The sequence below is a fragment of the Syngnathus floridae genome, chromosome 13 (assembly GCF_059516105.1).
Source record: "Syngnathus floridae isolate MCC-2025c chromosome 13, RoL_Sflo_1.0, whole genome shotgun sequence".
Lineage (NCBI taxonomy): Eukaryota > Metazoa > Chordata > Actinopteri > Syngnathiformes > Syngnathidae > Syngnathus > Syngnathus floridae.
The window spans coordinates 9,462,626-9,488,794 of record NC_142425.1 but is presented as its reverse complement, the minus strand read 5'-3'; the positions used below and the strand labels follow the sequence as shown (position 1 = coordinate 9,488,794).

General features: G+C 42.1%; 2 protein-coding genes across 12 annotated transcripts in view; one reads left to right on the top strand and one right to left on the bottom strand.

Moving 5' to 3' along the window:
* celf5a (cugbp, Elav-like family member 5a) overlaps nt 1-26,169 on the top strand; it is a 165,454-nt gene that overhangs the window by 134,777 nt on the left and 4,508 nt on the right. For 7 of the 10 annotated variants that reach the window (XM_088395255.1, XM_088395257.1, XM_088395253.1 and 4 more), the window contains 8 exons: nt 145-273; nt 2,281-2,360; nt 6,278-6,424; nt 12,655-12,823; nt 21,392-21,604; nt 22,268-22,366; nt 24,018-24,161; nt 25,630-25,805. In XM_088395255.1, coding sequence (XP_088251381.1) covers nt 145-273; nt 2,281-2,360; nt 6,278-6,424; nt 12,655-12,823; nt 21,392-21,604; nt 22,268-22,366; nt 24,018-24,161; nt 25,630-25,757 — 1,109 coding nt within the window. In that variant the 3' untranslated portion in view covers nt 25,758-25,805. The remainder of the gene's footprint in view (nt 1-144; nt 274-2,280; nt 2,361-6,277; nt 6,425-12,654; nt 12,824-21,391; nt 21,605-22,267; nt 22,367-24,017; nt 24,162-25,629; nt 25,806-26,169) is intronic. The other 3 variants (XM_088395262.1, XM_088395261.1, XM_088395263.1) reach the window with 3 other exon arrangements.
* On the bottom strand, nt 13,127-15,800 carry LOC148388567 (uncharacterized). 2 transcript variants are annotated; one of them, XM_088395269.1, is made up of 6 exons: nt 15,387-15,800; nt 14,823-15,014; nt 14,331-14,389; nt 14,030-14,125; nt 13,749-13,922; nt 13,127-13,624 (listed from the first exon to the last, which is right to left on the bottom strand). In XM_088395269.1, the coding sequence occupies exons 1-6, from the start codon at nt 15,514-15,516 to the stop codon at nt 13,247-13,249; spliced, it is 1,029 nt and encodes a 342-aa protein (XP_088251395.1). In that variant the 5' UTR covers nt 15,517-15,800; the 3' UTR covers nt 13,127-13,246. The 2 variants fall into 2 exon arrangements, with proteins under 2 accessions (XP_088251395.1, XP_088251396.1); XM_088395270.1 differs by lacking the exon at nt 14,030-14,125.

Sequence of the window (26,169 nt, the reverse complement as noted above, 5' to 3'; positions counted from 1 at the left end):
AGTCAAATTAAAATGATCAGTCATGAAAAAAAAAAAAAAAAAACTGTGACCTGGGCTAAAAAAATTCATTCACTTCTGCCATCAGCTTGATAATTAAGGTCAAAGTTGTAAATGTGTTTTTTTTTTTGTTTGTTTTGTTTCCAGAAGACAGGAAGTTGTTCGTGGGGATGCTCAACAAGCAACAGACAGAGGAAGATGTCTACCGCCTATTCGAACCCTACGGAGTCATCGAGGAGTGCACGGTCCTAAGAGGTCCTGACGGCAACAGCAAAGGTAAACGCCGGGACGCACTTGTCAGCACTTTTTAGGTCACGGACCAAAGAGTGTACGGCGAACGCGTGTGACTTTAGCGTTTTTACTTCATTTTACGCTCAGTTGATTGCGAGACAGCTGTGGGCTTTGATGAAAAAAAAAAAAGTCCGATTAGATCACTTTTGTATGCTCGTATATCTCTTTGCATTTTTTTTAAAGACGGGAAACACATTGATTGACAAAAAAAAAATTCACAGGTAGGACATTTAAAACGCCATCGCTGCATAGCCGAACAGGACAGAAACATTTATCAGTAATTGTAATCACATACGGTACAGGAACAGGCGCATGTCATTTGAAAATGCTGACTTTGCCATCATTGAGTCGCTCTCAGCATATAGACACGCGTAGTATCTCATATCGGGAGAAAAACAACTTCTGCATTGCAAAAACGAGATTTCAATCCCGTACCTGTCCTCATTTTATGCAGAGTGTGAACATGAAGCAAGGAGTGAAAAGGCAGACAAAGATATCAAACATTTAGCATGAGGTGCTGTGTGATTCGCTAAAAAAAAATGGCGTTTGCTATTTATCACAGTTTGTGAGAACACCACAAGACATACCAACAAGGGCCCTGCATTTTTTTTTTTCCTCACCTTAAGTCATGCACGATGCAGCCCCAAACTTTTCGAGACATCAATTTCCTCTGACATATAGCAAAGTGCAAGGGGACCAGTTGTTTTTCATGTCTGTGTCGCCTATTCCCTAGCTAGCGCTTATGGAAATTGTTGTGGAATTATATCTAAAAGGGCTGGAAGCCAGCGCATTGTGACTGCAGCAGTTTGCAAGGTGGAGGAGGAGGAGGAAAGCAAAAGATGGATGTCAAAACAATTCAGATGTCCCCGCTGTGAGGGTGCACAGGGCCAGCCCAAGGAAGCTTTATTTCTCTTTGTGTAGCTCTGCAGTGCACTCTGCATCCAGGTACTCGACGCCATCCATTCAAACAGCGGGAAATCATTTTGACTTTGCTTTTCATCAGATAACCCTTTTTAGTCATCTTTACCAATTAGTCTTTCTTTTGATTATGTTCCATCTACGGTTACTTACTGTCGTGCCCTGCCGACTTGACTTGGTTTGTTTTTCTAAAAGTCCTCGCTCTCCCCTGGGTTAAGATTTCTCATCTCCACGTTGAGAAGTAAATACAGGAGATCCACGTTCTCCTCCTCCACTGATGCGCTAATTGTGGTGTGGTGTCGGGACATCCGTTAAAGACTGCTAGCTTAATGCTAACACGCATCATGAAATGCTAGACAAGCTAAAATTTGCATAACAGCTAAATGCTGCTTCACCATGTTTGCTTTGAACTCTGGATTCTTGACCTGTCTCATGCCTGCTCAAGATTTACACCAAGAAATAACCATGATAAAGAACCACTGCTCCACAGTCTCCATTTGGCTGCAACGGTCCATTTTCAACTGCCCTCAGTCTCCCCGTGGAATCAAATCCTTCTAGAGTATTTTTACCTACAAGAGGTCTCATTCAATATTTTCTTAGTTTTAAACAAATACCATACATTTGCCATATCTATATCATCCATTTTTCACTTTTAGCGACTGAATAATTGATGAGTAACATGTAGAAAGGCAACAAGAAGCTCCCTGTGTGTTTTCCCATCCTATCCCTGAAGGACACGCTGAGAGCTGTCGGGTTGCGCACCATCCACACACAAATATCGATCCACGCATTGTTGTGTGCCAGTGTGGCTGCGAGTCTGGCTTGTGTTTAAAATGCACAGACAGGCGTGCACTGCTAAATAGCACACTTTTCTGCTTCATCTGTGCAATCTCTTGCCCGCAGCTTCAGCCTGCTTGTCACGCCCACCCACTGAGCAGGCAGGCAGGCAGGCAGGCACAAAATCCTTTTTTTGGGACACGTCGGATCCACTTCCGCATCCTTTATTTACATACCGTCGACTTTTCACCTTACTTGACTGATTGCACATTCATGGTGTGTGTGTCTCTCCTCCAGGTTGCGCCTTTGTCAAGTTCTCCACACATACCGAGGCTCAGTCAGCAATTGGTGCCCTACACGGAAGTCAGACAATGCCAGTAAGTACACGTTTGTCACACGAATACACATGCATGTATGTGCACATGCACACACACGACTTGAATCAATGGGGAATTTGTATTCGGGGCAAGATGGATGATTCAGTATGCTTGGAGGTGAACATATGCTAAGCAGTTACTGTAAATATTATAGAAAAAATGTCACGTTTTTTGTATTAGTGTGATATCAAAATATTTTGGAAAAAAGAAAATTGTCACATCTATATAAAAAAAAATCTTTTGATGCGTACAATATTTCATTTGGGACCATTAAAAAAAAAAATTCCAGTGAGCCATCTGGATGGATGGATGGATGGATGGATGGATGGATGGATGGATGGATGGATGGATGGATGGATGGATGGATGGATGGATGGATGGATGGATGGATGGATGGATGGATGGATGGATGGATGGATGGATGGATGGATGGATGGATGGATGGATGGATGGATGGATGGATGGATGGATGGATGGATGGATGGATGGATGGATGGATGGATGGATGGATGGATGGATGGATGGGATAAACAGTCTGACGTCTCCCGAGTGGGATTCATGGTGCTCGTCTGTTTCCCCTCCTCCTGGTATGTGGCAAATTTAAATGGAGCATATAAGCTTTAAAAGAAATGACCACGTGCAGCAGTTTGTCTCTTTAATTAACATGATATTTCTTTATAATCTAACTTGAAGATAAACGTGTTTAGGGTGATAATTGAATTGCGGGAAAGTCATCACTCGGCAGTGTTCCGCTTGCATAATCACCGTCTATAGATTACATTGGCTTGTTATGTAAGCGCGCCGCCTGTCCTATGAATTTGATATTCTCTGCTTAGAAAGTTGATTTTCCGCGTGCCTTCGAGACCCACTCGTCCAAATAAAACGGACAGGGTCGCCCAGATTGGAGCGGTCGGCAGAGGAGCTTCACTTATTACCACAAAAGGCCTCAAGTGTGCGAGGCTTTGGTCCGCAGTTTTGTTTGTTGGAAGCAGGTGGGGACTGAACTCTATCTTCCTACCTCGCTTCACAGAGCTCATGTTTGTCCTTTTATGATTCCATTATTAATGGTCGCCAAATGTGTTGCGGGGAGAGAGCCACTAGAAAGCCAGCTGTGCCATTTGAGCGAAACCCTGCGAGTCAATCTAAGTGCAAATGACTGCAGGTCGCCGGGAAAGACTCTTGATGTCCATTCTCCGTAGATACTGTCCTTCCCCATCGCTCCAGCCTCCCTATCTACGCTCGCTCTCCGGCCCGGCCTCGTCTCTCTTTGGCATCCTCTGGGGATATTAGGCAATAGACTTGTTTACTCCACCTTTCGCCACATTGGCTGCTGAATTATTCATTTGACTATAAGCACGGGGCTGGAGGGAGGTGGGGGGGATTGGAGCGAGAGAGAGAGAGAGAGAGAGAATGGACAGGATTTATACCTCCTGCTCTGCTAAATTGATTATAGAAATATGATCAGCATCTCATATCCCGAGGCTAACGGCGAACGGGGCTCACCGTCAGCGGGCCGTGACCGTTTGTCGATACGCGGGCCGTATGGTACCGCCCACTTGTGTCCCTGAACGGGTCACGCTCGCGTTGATTGCAAATAAAAAGAATTCGGTGATGAATATCATCAGCGTGGACAAACGTAGGCGTAATAATCTGGTCACGAGTGTCAATCTGGGTGGGTGGGACTCTTTCAAATAAAACCTTTGGTGATATGTAAAATAAAAATTAAAATAATATAATAATAAAATAAAATAATAATAAAATAAGATTATAATAAAATAAAAATATAATAAAATAAAATACATTTGGTGGGCTTTTGAGAGTGTGATCGCTGAAGGTAGCTTCCCCATGTCCGCACCTGCAGGCACGACTTGTGGAAGTGTGTTTGTGCATACATAAAGCGGAGAGCGCACTGAAGGCTGCAACATATGCATGAGCGCACACACTTTCGAGATCACGCCGCGTGTGTTTCACTCTCCCAGGCAGCCACGAGGAAGGGTCAAAGGCTCCCTGACTGATCTCATTTTCCAGCTCACGGAAGTTGCCATGAATACATTGGTGCCATTCAGGGGCCATCGGACTTTTGGTATGGATAAAATATGTGAGCCGGGGAGGCATGAAAGCATTTGCGCAACGGACAGTATCTGGAGTTTGTAAATAAGCGTCACTCGGTGCATATATCTGGCTTCTTTAGCATTCTCGGGAATCAATATGTCCACAGATCTCTAATGAGCATCAATTTCCATACAACTGTAAACAATTGCGTGACGGCAGCTTCATTGGTCAGAAATATAGAAATACTACATTCAATTTATTTTCTTCCAAGGCCTAAAGATCTGTCAAAAACATATAATATATTAAATGGTCATGATGTGCAATCTCCGGTGTTAATGGGCGGAGTATTTCGTCATTTGATTGCAAATTGAAAATTCCAGTGTATTGCAATTGTCTTGTTTTGAATACAAGTTCTGGAATATTCCGTTAGCCCGTATGATTAATAAAATCTACGTGAAAGTTACCGGTCTGATCAAAGGTGCCGTTTGATCGCCTATTAAATGTCTTTATGGAGTCTAAAGGGGCAGAATTCCCTTTTATTGATAGATTGTACATTGTTTACCACCCCCTGCTCACACAAGGCAGGTTAAAAATATAATGAGATTTTTGTTTAAAGTTCACATGCCTTAAGCAAAACCAGACATAATAAAATCTAATATTAAATAGCAGCCTCGGAATTGTATTTGATTATTTTGTAAGGGAAATGTATTAGACAGAAAATATATGTATGTTAAATGAAGCAGCATGTGGCTAGTTCCCCAATTTTATTTCCGATATATTCTTGCAATGTTCTTTTTTTTTTCCTAACGAGAACTGGACTCCGTATTGCTGTGCGTCGCTGCCCTTTGTCGACGGCCGCCACTGTTAAACCTCAATAAAGTTAATGACGCAAACACTAAAGAGGTGGACAGACACAACAGATAAAGCGTGCCAATGTATTAGAGTGTCAAAATTAACCTTGGTGTTGGCTGAAAGTGGTCATAATGCCTAACTTGTTTATTTTTGGGAAGTTATGTTGTCATCAACATTTTTGTTAGTGTGTCGACTTTGTGGGAAATTAGTGATGTTACTACTGGTTGCTGATTGACGAAAGAATTTTCAATTATGCCATAGAAATAAGCTTGTTTTTTAAAAAAAAAAAAAAATGGCGCCACCGCTGAGCATCACTCCGATTCATCGCTATGATTGACGCTGTTGACAACTTTGCACCAGTTTCACAGGAGGTGGGGGGGTGTTATTGTGAGTGACACCCAACCTTTGCACACCGTCAGATCAGAGTAATATTTCGGCCTTTTATGTGCATCGATTGGCCGCAATTGGGACGAGGTGCACCGAAGAGGCGGAGCGCACAAAAGGTCAACTGTAGCGCTAAATCATTTGAGGATTCTTAATGAAGGGTGTGTGGCCCAGCGCACCTGCTGGGTCTCATCTTCCCGCTGCCGAATGGCGATGACAACAAAGTGCGGATAATACATGGCCAGCCGCGGGGAGAAGATTAAAATGGACAAAATGAAAGCAATTGCAGCACTTTTTCTTTTAAGCGGGGGGTCAATAGCTGCTTGCTGATAGCGCTTCCATTTATTGTTTTAAAATGAGCGTTTAAGTCGGAGGACAAGCCAGAATAAAAAAAAAAGTGACTTTCTGTATAAGTGACTTTCTGTATAATCCACAAGACATGGTATGTAATAATACATTATATATATATAGTATAATTATTGTTATTTTTTTAAATGTGACTTTCTGTGTTGTCCACATAGACAGCGAGAAGCTAAATTATTTCTATTCTACTTGGGTGTAAAATTAGGCGCTGACAAAGACCATGTACCAATCTGACCTTTAACCTTGACCCCTCTACCCCCATCCAGGGTGCCTCCTCCAGCCTGGTGGTCAAGTTCGCCGACACAGACAAGGAGCGCACCATCAGACGCATGCAGCAGATGGTCGGCCAGTTTGGCATCTTCAACCCCGCCATCGCCCTTCCCTTCAGCACCTACAGCTCTTACGCACATGCGGTGAGTTGGAAAAGACGCACACATTGTGGCATCAAGCAGTTGGCGTGTGTGTTGGTGAACGGAGAATTATTTAGACGTTGTGTATGTGTGGACATTGGCTGGCTAATTTAGTCCATTACTTGAAGAGGCCTTATTCCAAATGAGGCTGTCCACGTTTAAGCTTTTTTTTTTTCTCATAAATTCCCAAGTTGGGTCACATGGGAGAGGGGTAAAAAAAAAGAAAAAGCAGTTTTTCCACTCCAAATCCCTGAAATCGCGCCGCACATTATCAGTCAGGCTGGTGAATGAATACATCGGAGCGTTTAGCAGCTACACACATTGACATTTCCCTCAGGAATGTTGAAGTGCAAACGCCAACTAAAAGGAAAAAGGAATACTTGGCTTCATTTATCAGGGCGGCCGGAAAGACAACTCGGAAGGAATGCTAATGTCACCCCCAACTTAAAACTTGGCCGTTTTTGCCAATGATCATTTAATGAAGCGGATTAGAACAAAGTGCTGGAGTGTGAGGTGGATTATTTTCTCAACTTTTAAAAACTGTTCTAATTACCTCCACGCGGTTTCAGTCTTCAACTGTTTCGGTGACTCAAGCTTGCTAAACCAGCGTCAGAACCGCTGCATCCGCTTCTTCTTCTCCTGCACAATTCATGACACGCTCCCCTCACCCTCTGTAGTATTCCCCCCCGAGGGCACCCAGAACCATCTCGCGCACAGCATAGTCACGCTTCTTTGATGCCGTCCCTTTCTCAATGTGATCCCACAATCCCTACTCGTGACACCGGGAGAGTCAAAGTTTTGGTTCATAGTGTAAAGTATTAAAAAGCTGGAATTTTCTCTTTCAAAATGTCGTACAATACTCGTTACTGCTCGTAATGTTTATTTGCACACAAAAGGTGCAGCAGCACATATAAAAAGACAATCTAATGATAGCATATATTCCTTATCCTCTGCAAAAAAAACTAATACTCCTGCTACTTCCTCTTCTAATAGTTGTGAACCTCATTTTTTGTTTGTATAATTATTACACTGCCCCCTGGTGGACAAGATGAACACACCAGAATGCCTGGCAGTGATTTACTCCTAAAACACAACGGAATGTTTTTGTTTCAACAATTTTTATGCGTACAAATGACAGACATGACTCAGCAAGGTTAAAATGCATTCAAATGTGTTTTTATAACATTGTAATGGGTATATTACCATTTTCATGAGTAGTGCCTTTCATTACCGCGTTACTTACTGTAATTGCTGCTCTCCATCTAACGACCCGGCCTCATCTGTGCCACAAAAAGACCATCAACGTATGCGTTTTTATTTATAGCGGCGCGAGCACACAACTTGTTTGGCTATAAAGGAAATGTAAACGATATATGAGGTCTTAAGGGGGCTATCCATCGCCCTCGTTTCATTTCATACCGGCACCGCGGGGGCATGGCGCAAAAGCTCAAATGGACCGTCCCGGAGTAATTGCGAGGCCATGTTCTTCTCCCCAGTAAAACTCAAACCTTCATTGCCATTCATGAAATGCACTTTTTTTTTTTTTTGCCCTAAGAAATGTGACAACATGCAAATGGGTGAGGGGAGGTGCTCAGTTCGGGCCATGACTTTTATTTACTGTGGCAGGGTGATGCAAGAAAGTTGAGTTTTGGTTTGATTCATTTGACTGCAGATTTCTACTTAATAAGCCAGCGATCCTCATTTGGACCAGCACCAGTTTGTAAAGCCTACTCTTACATGTGTCAAATTTTTGGTCATTAAAAAATATGAATTATTCATTTAAGGGAAATGGACTGACCTATTAGTTCCGGATCTGCATAAACATGTAATGGGTTCTTTTTTTGGCCCATTTCCCGCACCTCCATAAAGTTACACACTGTAGTGTGTTTCAGTCACGTTGCATCATCCTCCCAAAAAGCATTTCTTTTAAAACATCACACCTGTCAAATAAGAGGAATAATTTTATTTAATTTATAGTAGTGAATTTTAACTAGCATAAAACACCAACATTTTTTATTTTATTTGACAATCAATTAAAATTTGTTTTTGCACTACAGCAACTGTTTTTCCATGGAAAGAATTCCACTTTGAGTTTTTCTAAAATCAATATTTTTTCTTGATTAAACTGCTCATAAAATGTTGTCCAAAACCCCAAATCACCAACAATTAAATTCGGCATCACAGTTAGCCTATTCCAAATTGTGCTTTTCTTTTTTGTACCACTAGAGGGAGCCCTCACTACTGAGGCGCCAAACAAAATACTTGTTTTTCTGCTGTTTGCGACAGGGTCCCATTGCTATATTTGCATGCGTCCCCCTAAAAAATATTTTCTTATATCAATATTCCCTTTAAGACTCTTTCTGCAATAGCCACTCAGGCCACAATTCTTAATGTCGAAAGGCAGAAAAGAAAGCTAGCTACAGATAGCGTAGGAGTCTACGTAGCGATGATTAGCCTTTGGCAGCGGCGACTGCTCGTGCACACGGCAATTCCCCCGTCGCCGCCGGGCGAAAGTGCTGAAGTGATACGACGGATGTGTCTTTACGGCCGCGATAAAGCGTACTTACTCCCTGAAGACGAGAACTCTCTGACAGTGAAAAGCCTTTTTTATCTCCAAAAGCACACTACGTGTTCATCCCCCTCGCCATACATTTCGGCCAAAATGAGGCGGCGGCGCCCACGTATGGTGGGGACAACCGCTGTATATAGCTGTAACCAGAGAGTACAGTAAAGCGCTAGCTCTCCACCACAGCTGTGGATGGGATCATAGAGTTGAGTTGACAGCCAGTAAATTGGATTTTAGTCAAACCAGGAGGAGGCGGCGCGGGATGGAAAAGGAGGGGTGTGCAACACTGACCAAAATGAGAAATGTTGTGATGGACGCCGACGTTGGCAATCTATGACAGGAGACATTCCATTTGCAAAAAAAAGGTGATTTTTACAAAACACCAGCAGGAAAAGGCGGTGAGCAAGATTCATCGTGTTTTCTTTTCGATGTTTGTACTGAGCTATAATTGTTAGGCCGTGTCCTGGCAATATTTGCTACATTACTGCAATAAACAAGAAGAATTCCCAAGAGTTGTTCTCCTTGTTTATTCCTTGTAAGGAAGGGAAGAAGGAATAGAATGCGGTAGACAATGACTGAAGAAATAACACAGCAGCTGCTGTCCAAAAAAAAAAAACTGTTAAGGTGGTAGCTTGACTTTAATGCATCTCAAAAAAAACAGTTGGATGCATTTGTTGGCAGCCTACGAACACATTTTGTTTACTTTGTTTTTATTTAAGTAATTGGGTTGTCTCAACATGATTTGGCTTCATCACACTTTTGCATTTTCTGCACATTTGGTGTTGCAGAATGACTCGCCTTTTTCGACTGTGTGTGTGTTTGCGATTCAAAGGCAAGCGTGGTTCAGCCAGAGCCTGAGAGAGATAAATGAGAGGAGAGAAGACGCTTTAACTGGCTGCTAATAGTGACAGCGTGTGGGCGGATTGGGGGTAGGGGGGGCAACTGTAAACTGGCATTAGGAAACATCTCCCCCTGTTGGAGGCAGTCGTTTTTTTTTTAAACACGTGCGAGCAATGACGATGCAGCGGCACAAGCGTGTGTGTGTGAGACCTAAATTAGCTGTGTGTTAGCATTTATCCAGTATAGTATATGGATCTTAAGTTGGATTGAAAATATCAATAATATTGAATTAATGCTCAAATATTCCATCACAAAAGCAGAAATGAGAAAACGCTATTAAAACCGTTTCCGTGCTAGCACGGCGCTAACAAATGGGGCCCATCCAGTGTTTTAGTTCACCTCACTGACCCCCAAGCTCCTTTTGTTTCCCCAGCCTTTATCAGCCACTTTACCTCCCTTTGTCTTCCCCGCCATTCGCTGCCGACCGGGTCGCAGCGTGCCGGGTTCACGTGTGATGATGCTGCGAGTCACGGAACGGCGCTGTAGCGAGATAATTGCCATGTGATAAAGAGGCGATTGCCTGCTGGCACTGCGGGAGGAGCGCTGCCATCAGGTTGCAATAAAAAATTAAAAAAATAAAAAAGCAGATGCCTGACAGTAACTGAATGCCGCTGGAAGCCGAACAACTTTGTTCGCCTTCCTTTTGTTCCCTTCTTTTTATACCCATCAGAGAAAAATAGCATTGGCATTTTGGATGAAACGATTATCAACCACGATCACGATGGCATGAGACAAACAATCCAATTTAACGTCAGGTCGGAAAAGTATGATCTAGTTACTCCATTTGTTTATCTAAACCAGCGATATAAAAAGACAGAACAATTAAATCCTTTTTCAGCGAGATAACATAAGGTACAATTAACCTGTGTATCCATCTGTTGCCGTTCAAACAACAAAATTATTATTCTTGTCATCACCCATGAGAAAGTGTTGATTGCTTTTAAACGGCAGCACAACAATAAATTATGAATTGTTGATTTAATCAGCTCCCCCAGTATAAATAGTTGCGCTAACAGCGGCGTTAGCTACAGAGCTAGCTGTTACCGTAGCATACTAACTAGCCAACATGTTAACATTTGTTAATCGTTTTGAGTTTAACAGAACAAATCACAGTCTTTTAATGGGTGTGCAAATTTTGTCCACAAATGCAAAACGAATTTAACCGACGTGACGACTGTGCACTTGTTAGCTGCTGAACGCATAAAATCAAATGTACAAGTTTGGTAACTTATTTACTTTTATCCCCAATTTTGTTTTTCCAAGATATTGATATATTTTTGTTTTATTTGTTTTTACTAGCACCTGCTTACAGTTCCTCAGATCAGAAAGTATCCCAAAAAAATACATATGCTGCTTTAGCAAGTCAATGTCGAAAAAATATCTGGTACATTTTCGTTACATATATACTTTTGGGTGAATTTTACACAAGCTTAATGGTCTTTGTGAGTTTAACAGCATTTAATGCGTATTAGACCATCATAATGGAGTACCAGTCATCTTTAAAAAGGTCTGATGGGGGCCAGTCACATTTTGCACCTCTTTGTTTCCAAGCCTTTGCTTTTGTTCCTGTTTTTTTCCTCCCCTCTCCCTTGCTGCCATTTTTCCAGCGTAACCCGCTTTTAAAGGCTCAATTCATCTTATTGAGAAAGAAACAGATGATCCCCCTTTGCCACCTTGATAAAATTATGCAAATGACAAAAGGCATTAATAGATAGCAGGCACGCAGCTAATGGATGCGATGCCGGCGTCAGGGATTCTGCCAGCGGGACAGTCGCTTTCACGTTACCTGACAGCAGCACTGAGAGAAAATAATTGGCTTTTTTTTTTTTCCCCATCGCAGGGCCCACCATGCAAATTTCACTGACTGTCACGTGTTGCCCAAAATGTACTGTTATTTTCCACACCCCAATTTTGTTTCCCTCTATTTTCACCGAGCAGTTTTTCCAGCTCTCTTGAGATGTCCCCGAATCCAGACGCCGATCAATAAGAGTGTATTTTTAAGCAGGCATAACTAGCAACTCACAATCCGGAGCATGTTAGTAATTTAGTAGATGTCACAAAAACTGCAGTCAATTTCCAGCCGCCGGACAACATTCCCCTCGCTCGCGGATGAAAATCAATAGACCTTCACTCACTCTGCATTTCTGCTTAGCATGAAAACGACGCGGCTTCCATCAAAATGTTGTCCTCGCTGTTTATTTGTATTCATGCACTGCTGCCCAGCATGTTTTGAATTGCTTATTTTTAACTTTTGTTTTTAATGTGTTCAGTTGAATTCAGGTCAGAGCGAAACCATTTTGTTAGCAGTCACATCATCAATAAATACAAAAATCCCAAAAATGTAATTCAGGCGAGCGAGGAATCGTGACTTAATGTTGTGGTGAAGTTTGCAAGGAGAGCGAGCACATTGCAACTCCTGTACAAACTTTGCCTGTTCCCTGAGCGCACAGATAATGTGCACATGTCAACGTCTTGATTTGTATGAGAGCGAAAGCAGCTGGTGACAGGCTTCCTGCTGCCAGCCCAGACAGATGCACTAAACATAGGCTGACAGGCTTCTTCTCTTTTCTTCCCGCTTCCTTTTCTTCTACTCTGCTCCACTTTCTATTTCCCCTCCACTCTCCATCCATCAACCTCAACACACACATTCCTTCTTCCCTCCCACCCGCCCGTCCCCGCGTACGATATTTTGCCCATTACCATCTGTCCTCCTCTCACCTGGGCACCCTCACCCCCCCACCCGGTCCTCCGTGTCCCTCTTGTTTAGCTCATGCAGCAGCAGGCAGCCATCATGGCAGCGAGCCACGGCGGTTACCTGACGCCGAGCGTGGCCGCCTTCCCTGCCACGCAGATCCACCAGATGGGGGCGCTCAACATCAACAGCCTGCCACCCACTCCCATGACCCCGGTGTCGGGTGAGTTTCATCAAGCCTTGGGTGAGCACTCCGTTTTAATCCCTCTCCTTGGGTCCCCATTTGTGTGTGTGTGTATGTGTTCTTGTATTTCCATCTTAGTCAGCCACCTTTGGGAATAACATTTTTATTGGATGGAGCAAATTCTTTTCGGGACATTATGGCAAGGAAATGTTTCGAGTGGTGTGTGTGCGTGTTAACCAGTGGACTTTGTTGTCGTTACACACTCGCAAACACTAATAATGTTTTCCTATGCATGCAAAACCAAAATCATAAAATGGGGCTTAAATGTTCAGAGTAGCAACAAACACACAATCCACACTTAACTTGGTGTAACAAAAGTGATTTATTCACAATATTATTCAACATGGATATATTACTTTACAAAAAGACTTAAGAACCAACGCCAAAACAAAACATTTCTCACAATTTGCTGGCTTCTCCGCCTTATCTAGCCACCCTACCCCATAGTCCAGACATATGAAGAAGCCGGGAGATTGTTGTCACGTGTACCGAACAGCCAGTACTGGCTAGAAATTGCTGCAGCTCCTTCAACGTTGCCGTCGGCCTCTTGACGGCCTCCCTGACCAGTTCCCGTCTCGTCTTTTCGTCGATTTTAGAGGGCCGTCCGGTCCGTGGTAACGGGACTGTGGTGCCGTTTTTTCTCCACTTAACGATGACGCTCTTCACTGTGCTCCAAGATATATTCAATGCCTTGGAAATCCGCTTGTAGCCTTCTCCCGACTGGTACCTCTCAACAATGAGATCCCTCTGATGTTGCGGAAGCTCTCTGCTGTGGAAGCTCTCTCCGGATCGTTGCTTATGCTGTAAGAAAAAAAAAAACCTGTCAGGAGTTTCCTAGAACATCTGAACTTCATTTGGAGTTCATCAGAAGCACTTTAGATGGTGCTTTCATTATCCCTGTCTATGTAACGAAATCTATAATTACCATTTGACACACGAAAGCTTCCTCGGTGTAAGAAAATGAATCTGGTGCCTCATGTTGGTCTTCATCTAACGTTTCCAGAGAACTCTGCTGCTCGGAAAACGATTCTGTTTCCTCTTGATGTTGCTGTTTGTCATCCGGCATTTCCCGAGAAAGACAAACTGGCTCGTCAGTGTTCTGAAAAAAGTATAACTATTTACTCATTTATAAATATCACAGTTAATTTATACCCACGCTATTACTTTAGGAAAAGTACTGGATGCAAACTTCTGTTAACCACTTACTAAGTCACACACGGATAATTCTTCTTTAGTGGAGGTGGATGAATCCAATCCATTGTCACTACCTTCAGGAATTGTAATTGAACGTTCAGTTCTGTCCTGTAATAAAAAATCGATTAAGATATAATTACCACGAAAAAAAATTCTCCATGAATTGATTAGTGGTCTGCCTCTTCAACATATTTCCATATTTCAACATTTGTGTTCTAAATTACCCAGTGATATTTATTTCTGGAAAATCTAAAAAAAAAAAAAAATCACTGTTCGGAAAATATGCCTTTTTTTTCTAAACCCGATTACTTACTTTATTTCTACATCCAGTGCCGGTTGTAGTTCCGATGTAATTGGACGGATGCCCGAAACCTGGAAACACAAACAAAAGGCACAGAAATGATTTAGAGAGTACTGTTCCATCCATAAAATATTGTAGTAGCAAAAAAACCTTATTCTCTTTTGTTCATCACTTTTAATATACACCTAACTGTGCTTATCTATTTTTTATATCACCAGACACTGCATCTGTACTGTTACTTTCCCGTTCGGTGTGAATTAAAGTCCCAGCACCGTATCTTTTTGAGTGCAGAAGATGTCTTCTTGGCAGATACCTTTTTGTAACCACTTTACACAAAATCTTTTTACCACAAATTGCCCAGGGAAATGTCCCTTGTCAGTGAATCTTTTACCATCAAGCAAAAAGGTACACCGCCATATGTCACGGTAGACATCATTAGCGCCATAGTGTTCTCACACTTGGAACATTTCCAGTGTTTGTTGTCAATGTGACATGTCACATCACCTTTCGAGTGCTCATCGTCACTGTCAGAAGAGTGTGACGATATGTCACAATCTGGTCGGCTGCATGAACGTGATAACCCGCAGTGGTGCCCAGGATCTTCTTCCTCTTTAATATGGGGGGGCACTGCTACTTCCTTTTTAATGGAGGGGCACTTAGGGTCATGCTGCTCAGGAAGAACATTTTTAGTGACGTCTGCAAGACAAGAAAGAAAAAGACAGTGACTTTAGAATAGAAGACCCTTTATTGTCATTTTACAATTAATTGTACAAACAAATTTTATATTATTGTGCATTATTGCTGATGCATGTTTTTGCAATGTGTATAGCAGTCCAATATTTAAAAGAGTTGCATGATAAATAATTGAGGCGTCATTGTAACACAAGCGACAGCACCGACAATAACACATAGTGCCGATTATCTTATTTTTATATGTACATCAATATGATGTCATAGCGGGATTTTATTATTTATTTGTTGATCTGGCCCTTATTCACACACAAACAAACGTGGTACCCGGGTTTTACATGTTTACAAAAAAAAAAGAAGCGAAAGCAAGCAACCAACCTGCTCTGTGCGACACAACACGGGGCGTCTTGAAAACAGCGTCTGACAGTAGACGCTGTCCATCGTTCTCTTTTAATCGGCACAGCTCCTCTTCGTACTCTTCTTTCACTATGACTGCACACATCGCCATACGATCAGCACTTGATCACTTGATCGCTTTCCTTGTTGGTAGCTAGCAAGCTATGCTAAGCTATGCTGCAAAGCTTTACCGTGCACCGACACGAGTTCATCCGAATACGAAGATTCAATTAATGATTTCGGTATATTAGTAATGACACATATTGAGTCGAGGCTGCGGCACGAGCTGTTCTAATTTAAGAAGAATTATTTAGCGAAGCGCTAACCAAAACGTACACGGAAGTAGCTCTGCGGCGGAATTAATACGGCAACCTTACTAGGACAAACTACCCGTGTCGCTCTCAAAACGCGATTCGTAATAATCCAAAACGTGCGCTTTTATCTAAAGAGCTCGCTTTCTATAAAGGAAAAACGTGCAATTCTATTATTAGAGGGACATTGCAGCTAGTGTTGTTTTAGTGTGACTGGATTCAAAGTTAAAGTTTGAAAGGAAGGGGCCTCTAAAAGTATTCCTCCATAGAGGACACAAAGGGACATTGTAAATTGAGTGTGGTATAAAAAAAAAAACTTTTGAGTTATTTAACATCTGGTGCATCACTTCTGCTTATTCAGCTTCTTTTTCTTGAGAGAGAGAATGAGAGGGGTGGGGGAAACTCTTCCCTCAACAAAAGCAAGAAGAGAAATAAATAATACAGCATCCAAGTCTTTGTTGTGCTCCGCTCACCTACTTTGTCAACACTGCAGCACAGAGTGATTTGTAAGACTTTGCTAAGTTTTAACCAAGCAGTGTCAGCTGGAGGTGCTATCACAAGCATCCAGCATCCTGGATCAAGCTTCATCTAATTTCTTGTTTTTATGCAGTCGCTTAAATTGATATTCCCTGCAAGTAAGGCACTTTGTCTTTTGTTCGCTGCGTGCCGTGGTGCCTCATTTAATTCAGTACAGTCAGTGAATTTGAATTTACAAGAGGCAATCAATGCAGCACGACCCCAATTAACCATATATATTGAATTAACTAAATTAAAAAAACAAAAGTCAAAACTAAATGACTGAATGAAAAATTCAAAGCTATTGTAACCTTGGTCCACACTGAAAATAAAAAAAAACATTGCCTTGCTGAAGTTAGTTAGCAAGGAAGTCAGCAAGGAGTTGGAGAAAAAGACTGATTTATTCCATGCGGGACACAAACAACAGTCGTGTAAAAAATAAATGACAAAAAAAATTGGCTCGAAAACCTTGGGTTTCTTTTTCAAAGATCATGTTGCGCAAAAGCACAAAAATTCTGGCCACTGTATTAAAAAATAAGTATAACCTCAGGCAGTGTCAAGCCCCTTCCACTGTGTATGATGCCAAATTGACACAGAAGTACAACATTGATTCCTGTGTGCCTTTCACACAACTCACCAAAATGGTACCTTGACAAACAAGTTTAATTTCTTCCATGATGCTTATAATTTACTCTAATTATTGTTAATGTGTGACATAAATACAGTTGAGTTCATTTACAAATCATTACCCCCTATTGAAATTGATTGAAATGCAATTAATCCATTCCAAAAGAAAATATTCTTTAATAAAAATAAAAAATCCCTCAGTTATGATGTTATAAATCCTTACGCGAGTAGATAGAGCTCTTCTACTGGCTGACATTGGAATATGCATGTGTACCTAATATTATGGCAGAGTATATATTTGCACTGCAATGAGGAGACATTGTGACAAAGTGAGCGTGAATCTGATGTGCATGAAGCCGCACCATTTATCTCCCTTCAAGACAAGCGTGTGTGTGCATGTTCATGCGTGTGTGTACGCCAGCCACCGCCTACTGATTACCTTTTATTATTCAGCATAGTGTACCATTAATCCTTCACAGAAAGTCAGGCTTTTGTGTGAGATTTCAAGGACCGGCATAAATATGAAATGTTTTATTTCCCTCTGCGTTCATTAATATGAGTCGTGCTGCCTCAGGAGCCAGCGCATTATATTTTTTTTATTTACTGCACATGCAGCTATGACTTATTCAGACTCCATTGGAGAAATGCATGACATGACTCGCAAGGCCATCTGCGTGGAGTCGGCCGAGGGAGCGTGACACTACTGAGAGACAGGAGGATTACAGTCAAGAATAATTCGGTGCCTGTATTGCTTTATTACAAATTTTATTTCTAATTTTTAATATTCACAGAAAAACATAGGTAACTTTTGCAGGCTACAAAATGAGGCGGAGGGCCAAATCTGGCCCACGGGCCTCGAGGTAGACACCTGCGCCGAATCACTTTTTTTTTCTTAGGGTGCGCCGTTCTGCTTTCTGCTTTGACACAATTTATGCATTAAGTCGCGGCGAGGTAGAGTGACTGTCTGCAAATTGTGTACGGCGCTAGGCATTAGCATAAAGCTCTCAGATCATCATTTAATGGATCCCCAGCTTGGTGTGTGACATTGGTCTTTGATTGAAACGATCCATATAACCTTTGTGGAATTAAAAAAAAAAAAAAGAGTACATTGGCGAGTCCATGGAGGTTAAGGGTGTTACTCGTAAAACAATGTCGCATCGGTTTGATCAACAGATGCCACGCATTTAAGCTCGACGGTGCGCGAGCCGTTTGCCAGATGGCTGCGCTGATTAGCGCGTGTACCCTCACAATGATGCATGATGATGCTTTTGGAAAATAATGTCAGACGCTCCCCACACGCTAGAAATCAAAAATAAAACAAAGCAGGAGCTCGTGCTGTGAAAGGAAGCTTTGTTAGCATGTGCAAAGTAGGTAATCTCGTGTTTTTAGACTTCTTGGTGAAGCAGCATGTGGCTCATTATGCGAGAGTCAATGTGTGTCTGAAGATTTTTTTTTCTGTGTCTGTTCTTTCTCCCAGATCTTGCTATGAATACATCAGCAAGACCATTTTTTATTTTTTTGCAATGATATTTCTGTATTGGAGAATACCAGAAGTAGCAAGCCAGCAAATAAACAGTAAAAAATTGTAATAGGAAATGACATCACACCTTTAACTGACTCTGCACAAAAATATGATGGCAAAATCCAAGTCCTCTAAAACGACCCTTTTCCCAGATTTGCATATCATCATAACGCAACGTGTATCAGCCCTCGGAGCTATCAGTATTCAAATCCAAATAGTTTTCTTGGTGTGTCAGCTTGTCTAAGAAAGATACTTTATTATTCATTTCTTGTCATTTTCCCTTTGCTAAAAAAAAAAACATGCATCACAATTTAAATCAGTTAGATGAAAGCATCTGTTTTGAGTGCTTATTACTTGCTCCAGCGGCAGACAGTCCTCGTCGTAGCTGTAATGACTCTCAGACTTTGAATGTATAATTAGCATAATAAATACTTGTGTCGCACGCCCAGGCTCCTTTTTGCCAGGCAATCAACGGCAAAGAACGGATCAAGAGTTCCCCTCCACCACCATCTTGCGAGAATGTAAATTTGCTTACATAAAACGAACTGCATGTTTGCGACGTCGCGATGAAGGCTAACTTTGAAGTAAGCTTGAAATGTTTTCTTTCCTTTATTCACATTCGAGCTATCTCAATGTGCTTCACGTAGTTACAAAACAACTTTAAAAGGCAAAATTTTAAAGCAAAGGAGTTTAAAAATAATAATTTAAATGCAAAGTGGAGAAATAAAAAGTAGTTTACTATAATAACTGAACATTATTTTGGAAAAATTAACTATAGAAATGGTCTAAAAGATCAAAAGCTTCGGTTTTTAAGTAGTGGAAGATCTTTAGGACTTGACTAATATATTCTGATCACTTTGAACCGTGAGCTGCAGCTGTTTGATGCTCTTTTAAGGGAGTCCAGTCCAAAGTCCATTACTGGAGATAAAAGCTCGTGTAATCTTCTCCTGACCTGCTTGGAGCAAGGCAAGCCTTCAGTCTGGATGTTTTTAGCCAGCAGAACATCCCCTGTTTGTCACAAATTCCCTTTGTAGCCACGTGTCACGCCCCGGTACTTATGTAATTGCACCTCAAAGGGCCCACATGACCACCCGCAAGTACGTTAACGCCAGCGCAGCATAACAGGAGGTGCTAAGCAGAGAACGGAATTTACCTGATGATGGAGGGGCTGCATTACGAGGTGCGAGGGTTGGCGCGCGTGTGGCCTTCCCGCGGCAGAGTAGCCGTCAGCGGCTTAGTACCGGAGCGGCGGTCCCCTGGGGGTCTTGGCGGAAGAACGGACAGAAGCAGGAGACTAATTCATCACAGTCCCATAGGAAGCAAGCAGTTGGAAGGAGGTTTAAGAGGGAAAGAAAAAAAAGCGGAAAAGACACAACGGCTCTCAATGGACGGAAACTATTCCCATGGAGTTGTAGGACCTCTGATGTCCATGCAACTCTCTATATTATTTATTTATTGATTTAGGGTTTATTTATTTAGGATTTATTTATTTATTTTGGGCTTATTTATTTGGGATTGATTTATTTATTTGTTTATTTATTTATTTGAATAGGGATAATGCACATGAATGAACATCAGTATATAAATAAATGTCGGCTTATAGCTGCAAAGCCAGTTGATGATGACATTGTCTTTACGTGGAGCCTCAAAAATGTTTTTTTTAATTTACTCGATTTTATTCCGTCAAGCAGTTGCCCCCAAAAAATCTGTAATTACAAATTCAAAATATACTTTTTGGGTTTTTTCTACTACGTTACACTTGGGGGTTCTCAATTTTGATGTTTTCCAATTGTACGCTATGAACTAGTTTGTACACTGGCATGAGAATCCGTTTGTTTTGAAGTTTCCAACTCCACCGCATTCCAAAATTCAGGTTAAGTTGCCACCATAGCCGCAGAACTCCATTGTAAATAGAGGACCCCCTGCGGTCATGTATGTGGTGCATATTTTGACTTCATGGTTCATGATTCTTTGCGCTGAGATTTATGCAAATAGATCTCGGTTGTAAGCAAGGAAAAGCAATTCCATAAGGATATGTAGATGCTATCGCACAGCGGTGGCGACATACAGCATATTTACCATCTCATTTGCATAAACCTCCAAATGAGATTGTTTACCCTATGTGGACCACCACTCATATGAGGTCCTCCAGCTCTCCAGGTCGGGAACACGGCGTGCTGTAGGGTTCCTGTGACTCCCAAGCCCCCTCCTTCGCATCCAATCAGGGTTAAGGTTTCCAGATTGAGAGGTGGTTCTCAAGGGAGCTGTACTTCAGCGAGCGCGGATGCGTCGCCACGGAGGCGACCCTTTTTTTTTTTAGAGAGGCCATCATGCCGTGAGATTCTGCTCAAAATGGGTACTTTGGCGTTGCCAGGATAATTGGAAACACTTTCTAGAGGAGGGCCCTTTTAAAATGCATTGCATGAGAGGGGAGGGGCGGCGAGCAACCAATTTCGATTCCGCTCATGAACCGTCCTGCCTCTCAGGCGTGCGCCATATATGTTATGACCGCCACATTTGTCAAACTGCCAACTGTTGTTTTGTGTCTTTCTTTTTTTTGTCCCCCTACTGAGTGAAGCCACATCTTTTTTTTTGTTTTTGCAACCTGCTTCCCCGGGCACCCTCTAATCGTTTCCATCAAATTTCAGTTTTTTTCCCCCCCTCGGAAGTTGCGTGGTAGTTTCATCATGTCGAGCAACGGGGGCTCACGCAAACACGGCGGACAGCCTCATTTTTCACAGGATCACTTCCTCGGCGATCTTGCCTGATGTGTCATGACAAATAGCGGATATGCGACAGGCGTACCCGTGTCCTTGCATTCGCCGGGGAATGTGCATGCCTGTGCAAGCCTTTCTGTACAATGCTGACTCTGTGTGTATTTGTGTGTGTCTATATTTGTGTCAGAAGTGTTATCTCCTAATCATTGCACATTTGGAATGTCATACAATGTAACATATATATTAGTGTTTGTAGATTGATTCTAATTACTCTGATTCTATTGTTCCTCTCAGGTCTAAGTTCTCCACCAGCCAACATCACCACCTCCGCCGTGCCCAGCATCGTCACGCCCATCGTCAACGGATTCACCGGCATCCCTCATCAGCCCAACGGACACCCCGCCGTGGAGACGGTCTACACCAACGGCCTGCCGCCTTACTCCACCCAGAGTCCCACTGCCGCCGACACCCTGCAGCAAGCCTTCACCGGAGTACAGCAATACACAGGTGAATGAAATATTTAATTTTTTTAAATTACTGTATTTTCCGCACTATAAGGCGCACCTAAAAACCTCCAATTTTCTCAAAAGCCGACCGCACGCCTTATTATCAGGTGCGCCTTATATATGGACCAATATTGAGCCACTACAGCAGGTGTGTCCAAAGTTCGGCCTGCAGGCCAAATGTATATATCTTATATATGGACAAAGTTTTAAAATGGGCCATTCATTGAAGGTGCACCTTATAATCCGATGCGCCTTATATATGGACAAAGTTTTAAAATGAGCCATTCATTGAAGGTGCGCCTTATAATCCGATGTGCCTTATAGTGCGGAAAATACGGTACTTCAAATTCATGTGCATTTTTTATTTCCTGTTGCAACGCTGTGCACCTATAATCTAAATTTGTAATTTAACATTTCAAAACTACTAGGCATAACAACTAAAACATGTAGGGGTATTTTTTTTTTGCAGATTAAACTAGGGAGGTTATTACAGTAATAACTGAAAGAAAACAAAAAGTCATTAAAGTGCAACCCACGCTACACGGCTGCCCGCCTCCGATGCATACTGAGACGATACCATCCGATATCATCGGGTTGCATCATGCTCACGTTAAGCTTGTGTTCTGGACCGCATCCACATTTTCACGCCCCTCCCCTCTCGTAGCAATCTACCCGGCCACCACGCTGACTCCCATTGGCCAGACGCTGCCCCAGGCGCCCCAGGTCATCCAGCAGCAGCAACAGCAGCAGAGAGAAGGTGAGGGTGAGAAAACATTATTACTTTTTACACATCTGCACTCGATTTATAAACCGGGACGAGCACGAGAGAGGAATATTGCTCGGGTACGGTACGCGTCTCATTCGCACATATTACGAGAGAGGAATATTACCCTCTCATTCTTTCGGTGTGTAATAGATAAATAAAGTGGCCACTTGCAGTTCACCGTTCACAGCTCATCTCGGGAAATGGGTACAGTACATCGAAAAAGATGAGGGTGATGAAACACCTTCCAAGATTGTGTGGTTAGAAAGAACATATCGTAACATGTCTAGAGTGCACAGCCATTTTTTTTATGCTTGGGAATTATAGTCACTAAATTCTGCACGGATAGTAATTGTCGCCAGGTTTGCAAAATGTTATTGGATTGTTATTTTGTCAAAAAAAGAAACTTGATTGATTTTCCATGACACAAGATCGCCAATGTACCTCAGGCCAGAAATCAAATCATTCCAATCGCTTGGCACGCCTGCCCTGAGATTATTGATGTTTTTGCTATGTCAAAGTGAGAATACTATTGATTTTAATGTGTACCTGCAATACGTTGCATAACCTATTAGAAACAATTTACATTTAATCCTCCAGTGTAAATTACATTTGACACAAGATTGACAAATTTGATCAGGTTTACTTTTGATTTTTTTTCCCCAGCTAAATTCCCAATTGTAGCAATCGCATTGCTTTTAAATCCTATGGAATACTGGAACCTACATTTATCTGATATTATTATGCTTTTTTTTTTTTTTTTGCCCAAGCCAGCTGGGAACAGAATAAAACATGTACAGCTATAAATGATTATGAGCACAGCTTCTCAGAAAGCTGAGATAGAATTAGTCGCTCTTCACAGATGATAAATAATATATGCTTGTGAGTGTTATCGCTCGACATGCGTGTGGCTCCTGTTTGTTTCAAATATCTATTGCTACAACGCAGCGACACCAATGCTAGCTTGACGTCTATGGCGTTTTGCGTTGTTTGCTAGCATGAGGCTAAAGAGACTAACTCGTTTTTTTTTTTTTTAAATACACAAACCACTCATAATACAGCACATATGTGATCTGCTTGGCTTCAGATTCACACAAAAAAAAATACTTTTCAAACTTTTTGAGATATGCCAACGCAAGATGACTATTGATTTGGAATCATCAATGTGGCTTTGGTCAATTGCCAAATGCTTCCACCTTCCTTTTCAAATCAGCAGCGGACAGAATTATTTACAATCTTATCCAGACATCCTGGCATTTTTTTTGTGTCGTTGAAGAAATCGTAATGATTTTGGAAGCAATTCGACACAAATTATAGATAGCCGAGGTCAAAGATAAAATCTTTGTCTTAGCAACGTTTAAACTCGATGGGGTTATTGATGGGCGTCGGAGTGGGAACGCTATTGATTTTGATCCGCAATACCTGAGCTATGTCGGGTCAAATGCCATAATTGCTCAGCTTTTATGTGAGATGCTGCCGTTCGCAATATCTTTTTCAACTAATTCCCTCTTTGCTAATCAGCGTTATGCCGACGTTGCGCTTTTCTAGTTGTCCAATCTCTCTGAACAGAAGTAACATTTCCAGTTTCTCTCAGCCAAGAAACACGACTCATGTTAATGTTCTCAGCAGTCAGTTTGGTGTCTTTCTCCAGGTCCGGAGGGCTGCAACCTGTTCATCTACCACCTGCCACAGGAGTTTGGAGACAATGAACTCATGCAGATGTTTCTGCCCTTCGGCACCGTCATCTCATCTAAGGTCTTCATGGACCGGGCGACCAATCAGAGCAAGTGTTTTGGTGAGTTTTTCAGCAACTCACTCACTCGTTTGCTTTTGGCTCCGAGACAATCGGTTCATCAGATCAGCAGCCTTTACAACAAAAGACAAAATTAAAAAAATAATCTAATTAGTTCTTATAACAGCGTTGCGATTAATCACATTTTCACTGACACAAACTCCACTTTTTGATTTGATTCGTCGACTACCCAGATTTGTGAACTCCCTCAACAGTCCTGTAGGTGTCAGCAAAGAGGCAGAATATAGACAAAATCTAATTAAAGAATGACACTTTAATTATTTATTGTCTGATCGAGACTATAAAAAGAATTGACGAATATATACGTCGCTTAGAGTTAAGTGTTGAATTCCAGTTGACAAATATAAATATTCAAAACAGCGAATGAGTTAACTTTATCCGAGCTCTCGTCAAAACTGAATGACAATAATGATTTCATTTATAGCGTACTTTATGTATACAGTGTAGCCAGCCAAGATATCATCGATCAGGATCCATATCCATGTTTCCATGAGGCAGCGTGACCCCAACACCCTGCTGGTGCTGCATCAGCATCACCGTTGGTTCACCCCAATATCTGTCAATACTCTCACGACTGAGGCTGATTCACGTCCCCCCCCCTAACGCAACGGAACGCCACACACCGCCTCCACCTCATTTAGCTCTGTCAGCCTACACGGAGCAACCTGCCCTGCGGCTTATACAAACTTGAAGGCATCACGCTGGCTTCTGTGCATGTGTGTGTGTGAGATGGGGAGGGGGAAGAAAGAGGGCAAAGGACAATTATAGATCAGCATTTGTTTTCACTCCAGGTCTGGAATTGATCGGCAATCCCGCCTCCCCAGGGGGACTTAATAACATATAAATTCATGAAAGAAGACCTATTTGCAGTATTGACGTATACACTATGCATTTACAACGTAATGTTACGCCCGGGGAAGGAACGGGAACAGCAATGTAATTAATCTGGAAAGGACGGGAATGAAGGTGGATTGATGGCGAGCAAAAAGACAGGAGTCACTTTTACACGGCGTGGTGTGTGAAAGAATCAGGCCACCCGTCGATCTGGCAACTTCTAGTTGTTTTGCGTGGAAAGCAGAATCGGTTGCTTCCTCGCCACCCTTCCTTCGCCGAGCAAAAGACAAGTTGGCCGAACGGACACGTTTCCCAGGTGACCGGGGTGGGAGGGGGCGAGGAGAATCTCCTGCTGTTTTTTTACGGGTCACCAAGTATTCCTAATGACACCCAAGACGCAGGGGAGCACATCAAGCGGAGACACACTCGGCTGCAGTTTCCGGTCACTGACTATTTATTTATAAGGCTTTATTTTTACACATGATGGAAACAGGATGTTTCGTGCAGGTGATGTGAGGGAGGGGAGGGGCTTATGCGGCGCCATGTCATGTCTATTGAAAAGAGAAAAAGAATAATATGCTGATCATTCTATTCAACCATATTTTTGTTTTTACAGGCTTTGTGAGCTTCGACAACCCCGCCAGCGCGCAGGCAGCTATCCAGGCCATGAACGGCTTTCAGATTGGCATGAAGAGGTTGAAAGTGCAGCTAAAGAGACCGAAGGATGCCAGTCGCCCTTACTGACACAGCCTACCTTTAGTATTCACCGCAGCAGCAACAGCAGCAGCACAGGTATGTTGATACGCTCACCGGACAGTTCATTAGGTACACCTTAACAGATACAATAGATGTAAAAAAAAAAAAAATTACAAATGCAATTCATATAAAAAAAAAATGTACTGTACAACTCAACTAAAATTCTGTAGAAAGAGTTTTCTTTTTTTTTTCTTTTCTTTTTTTTTTCATTGAGCTAAACATGGTTGCACAAGTGTGCACACCCTCATAATTAGGATGTGGCTGTGTTCTGAATTTTTGATAAACAAACATTGGTCATTTTAATGCTGTTTTGAAATGATTGATTTTTTTTAAAATAATTTATCACAAAATTCAACAGGGGTGTGTGTAGACTTCTCAAATCCAATAGATATATTAGATG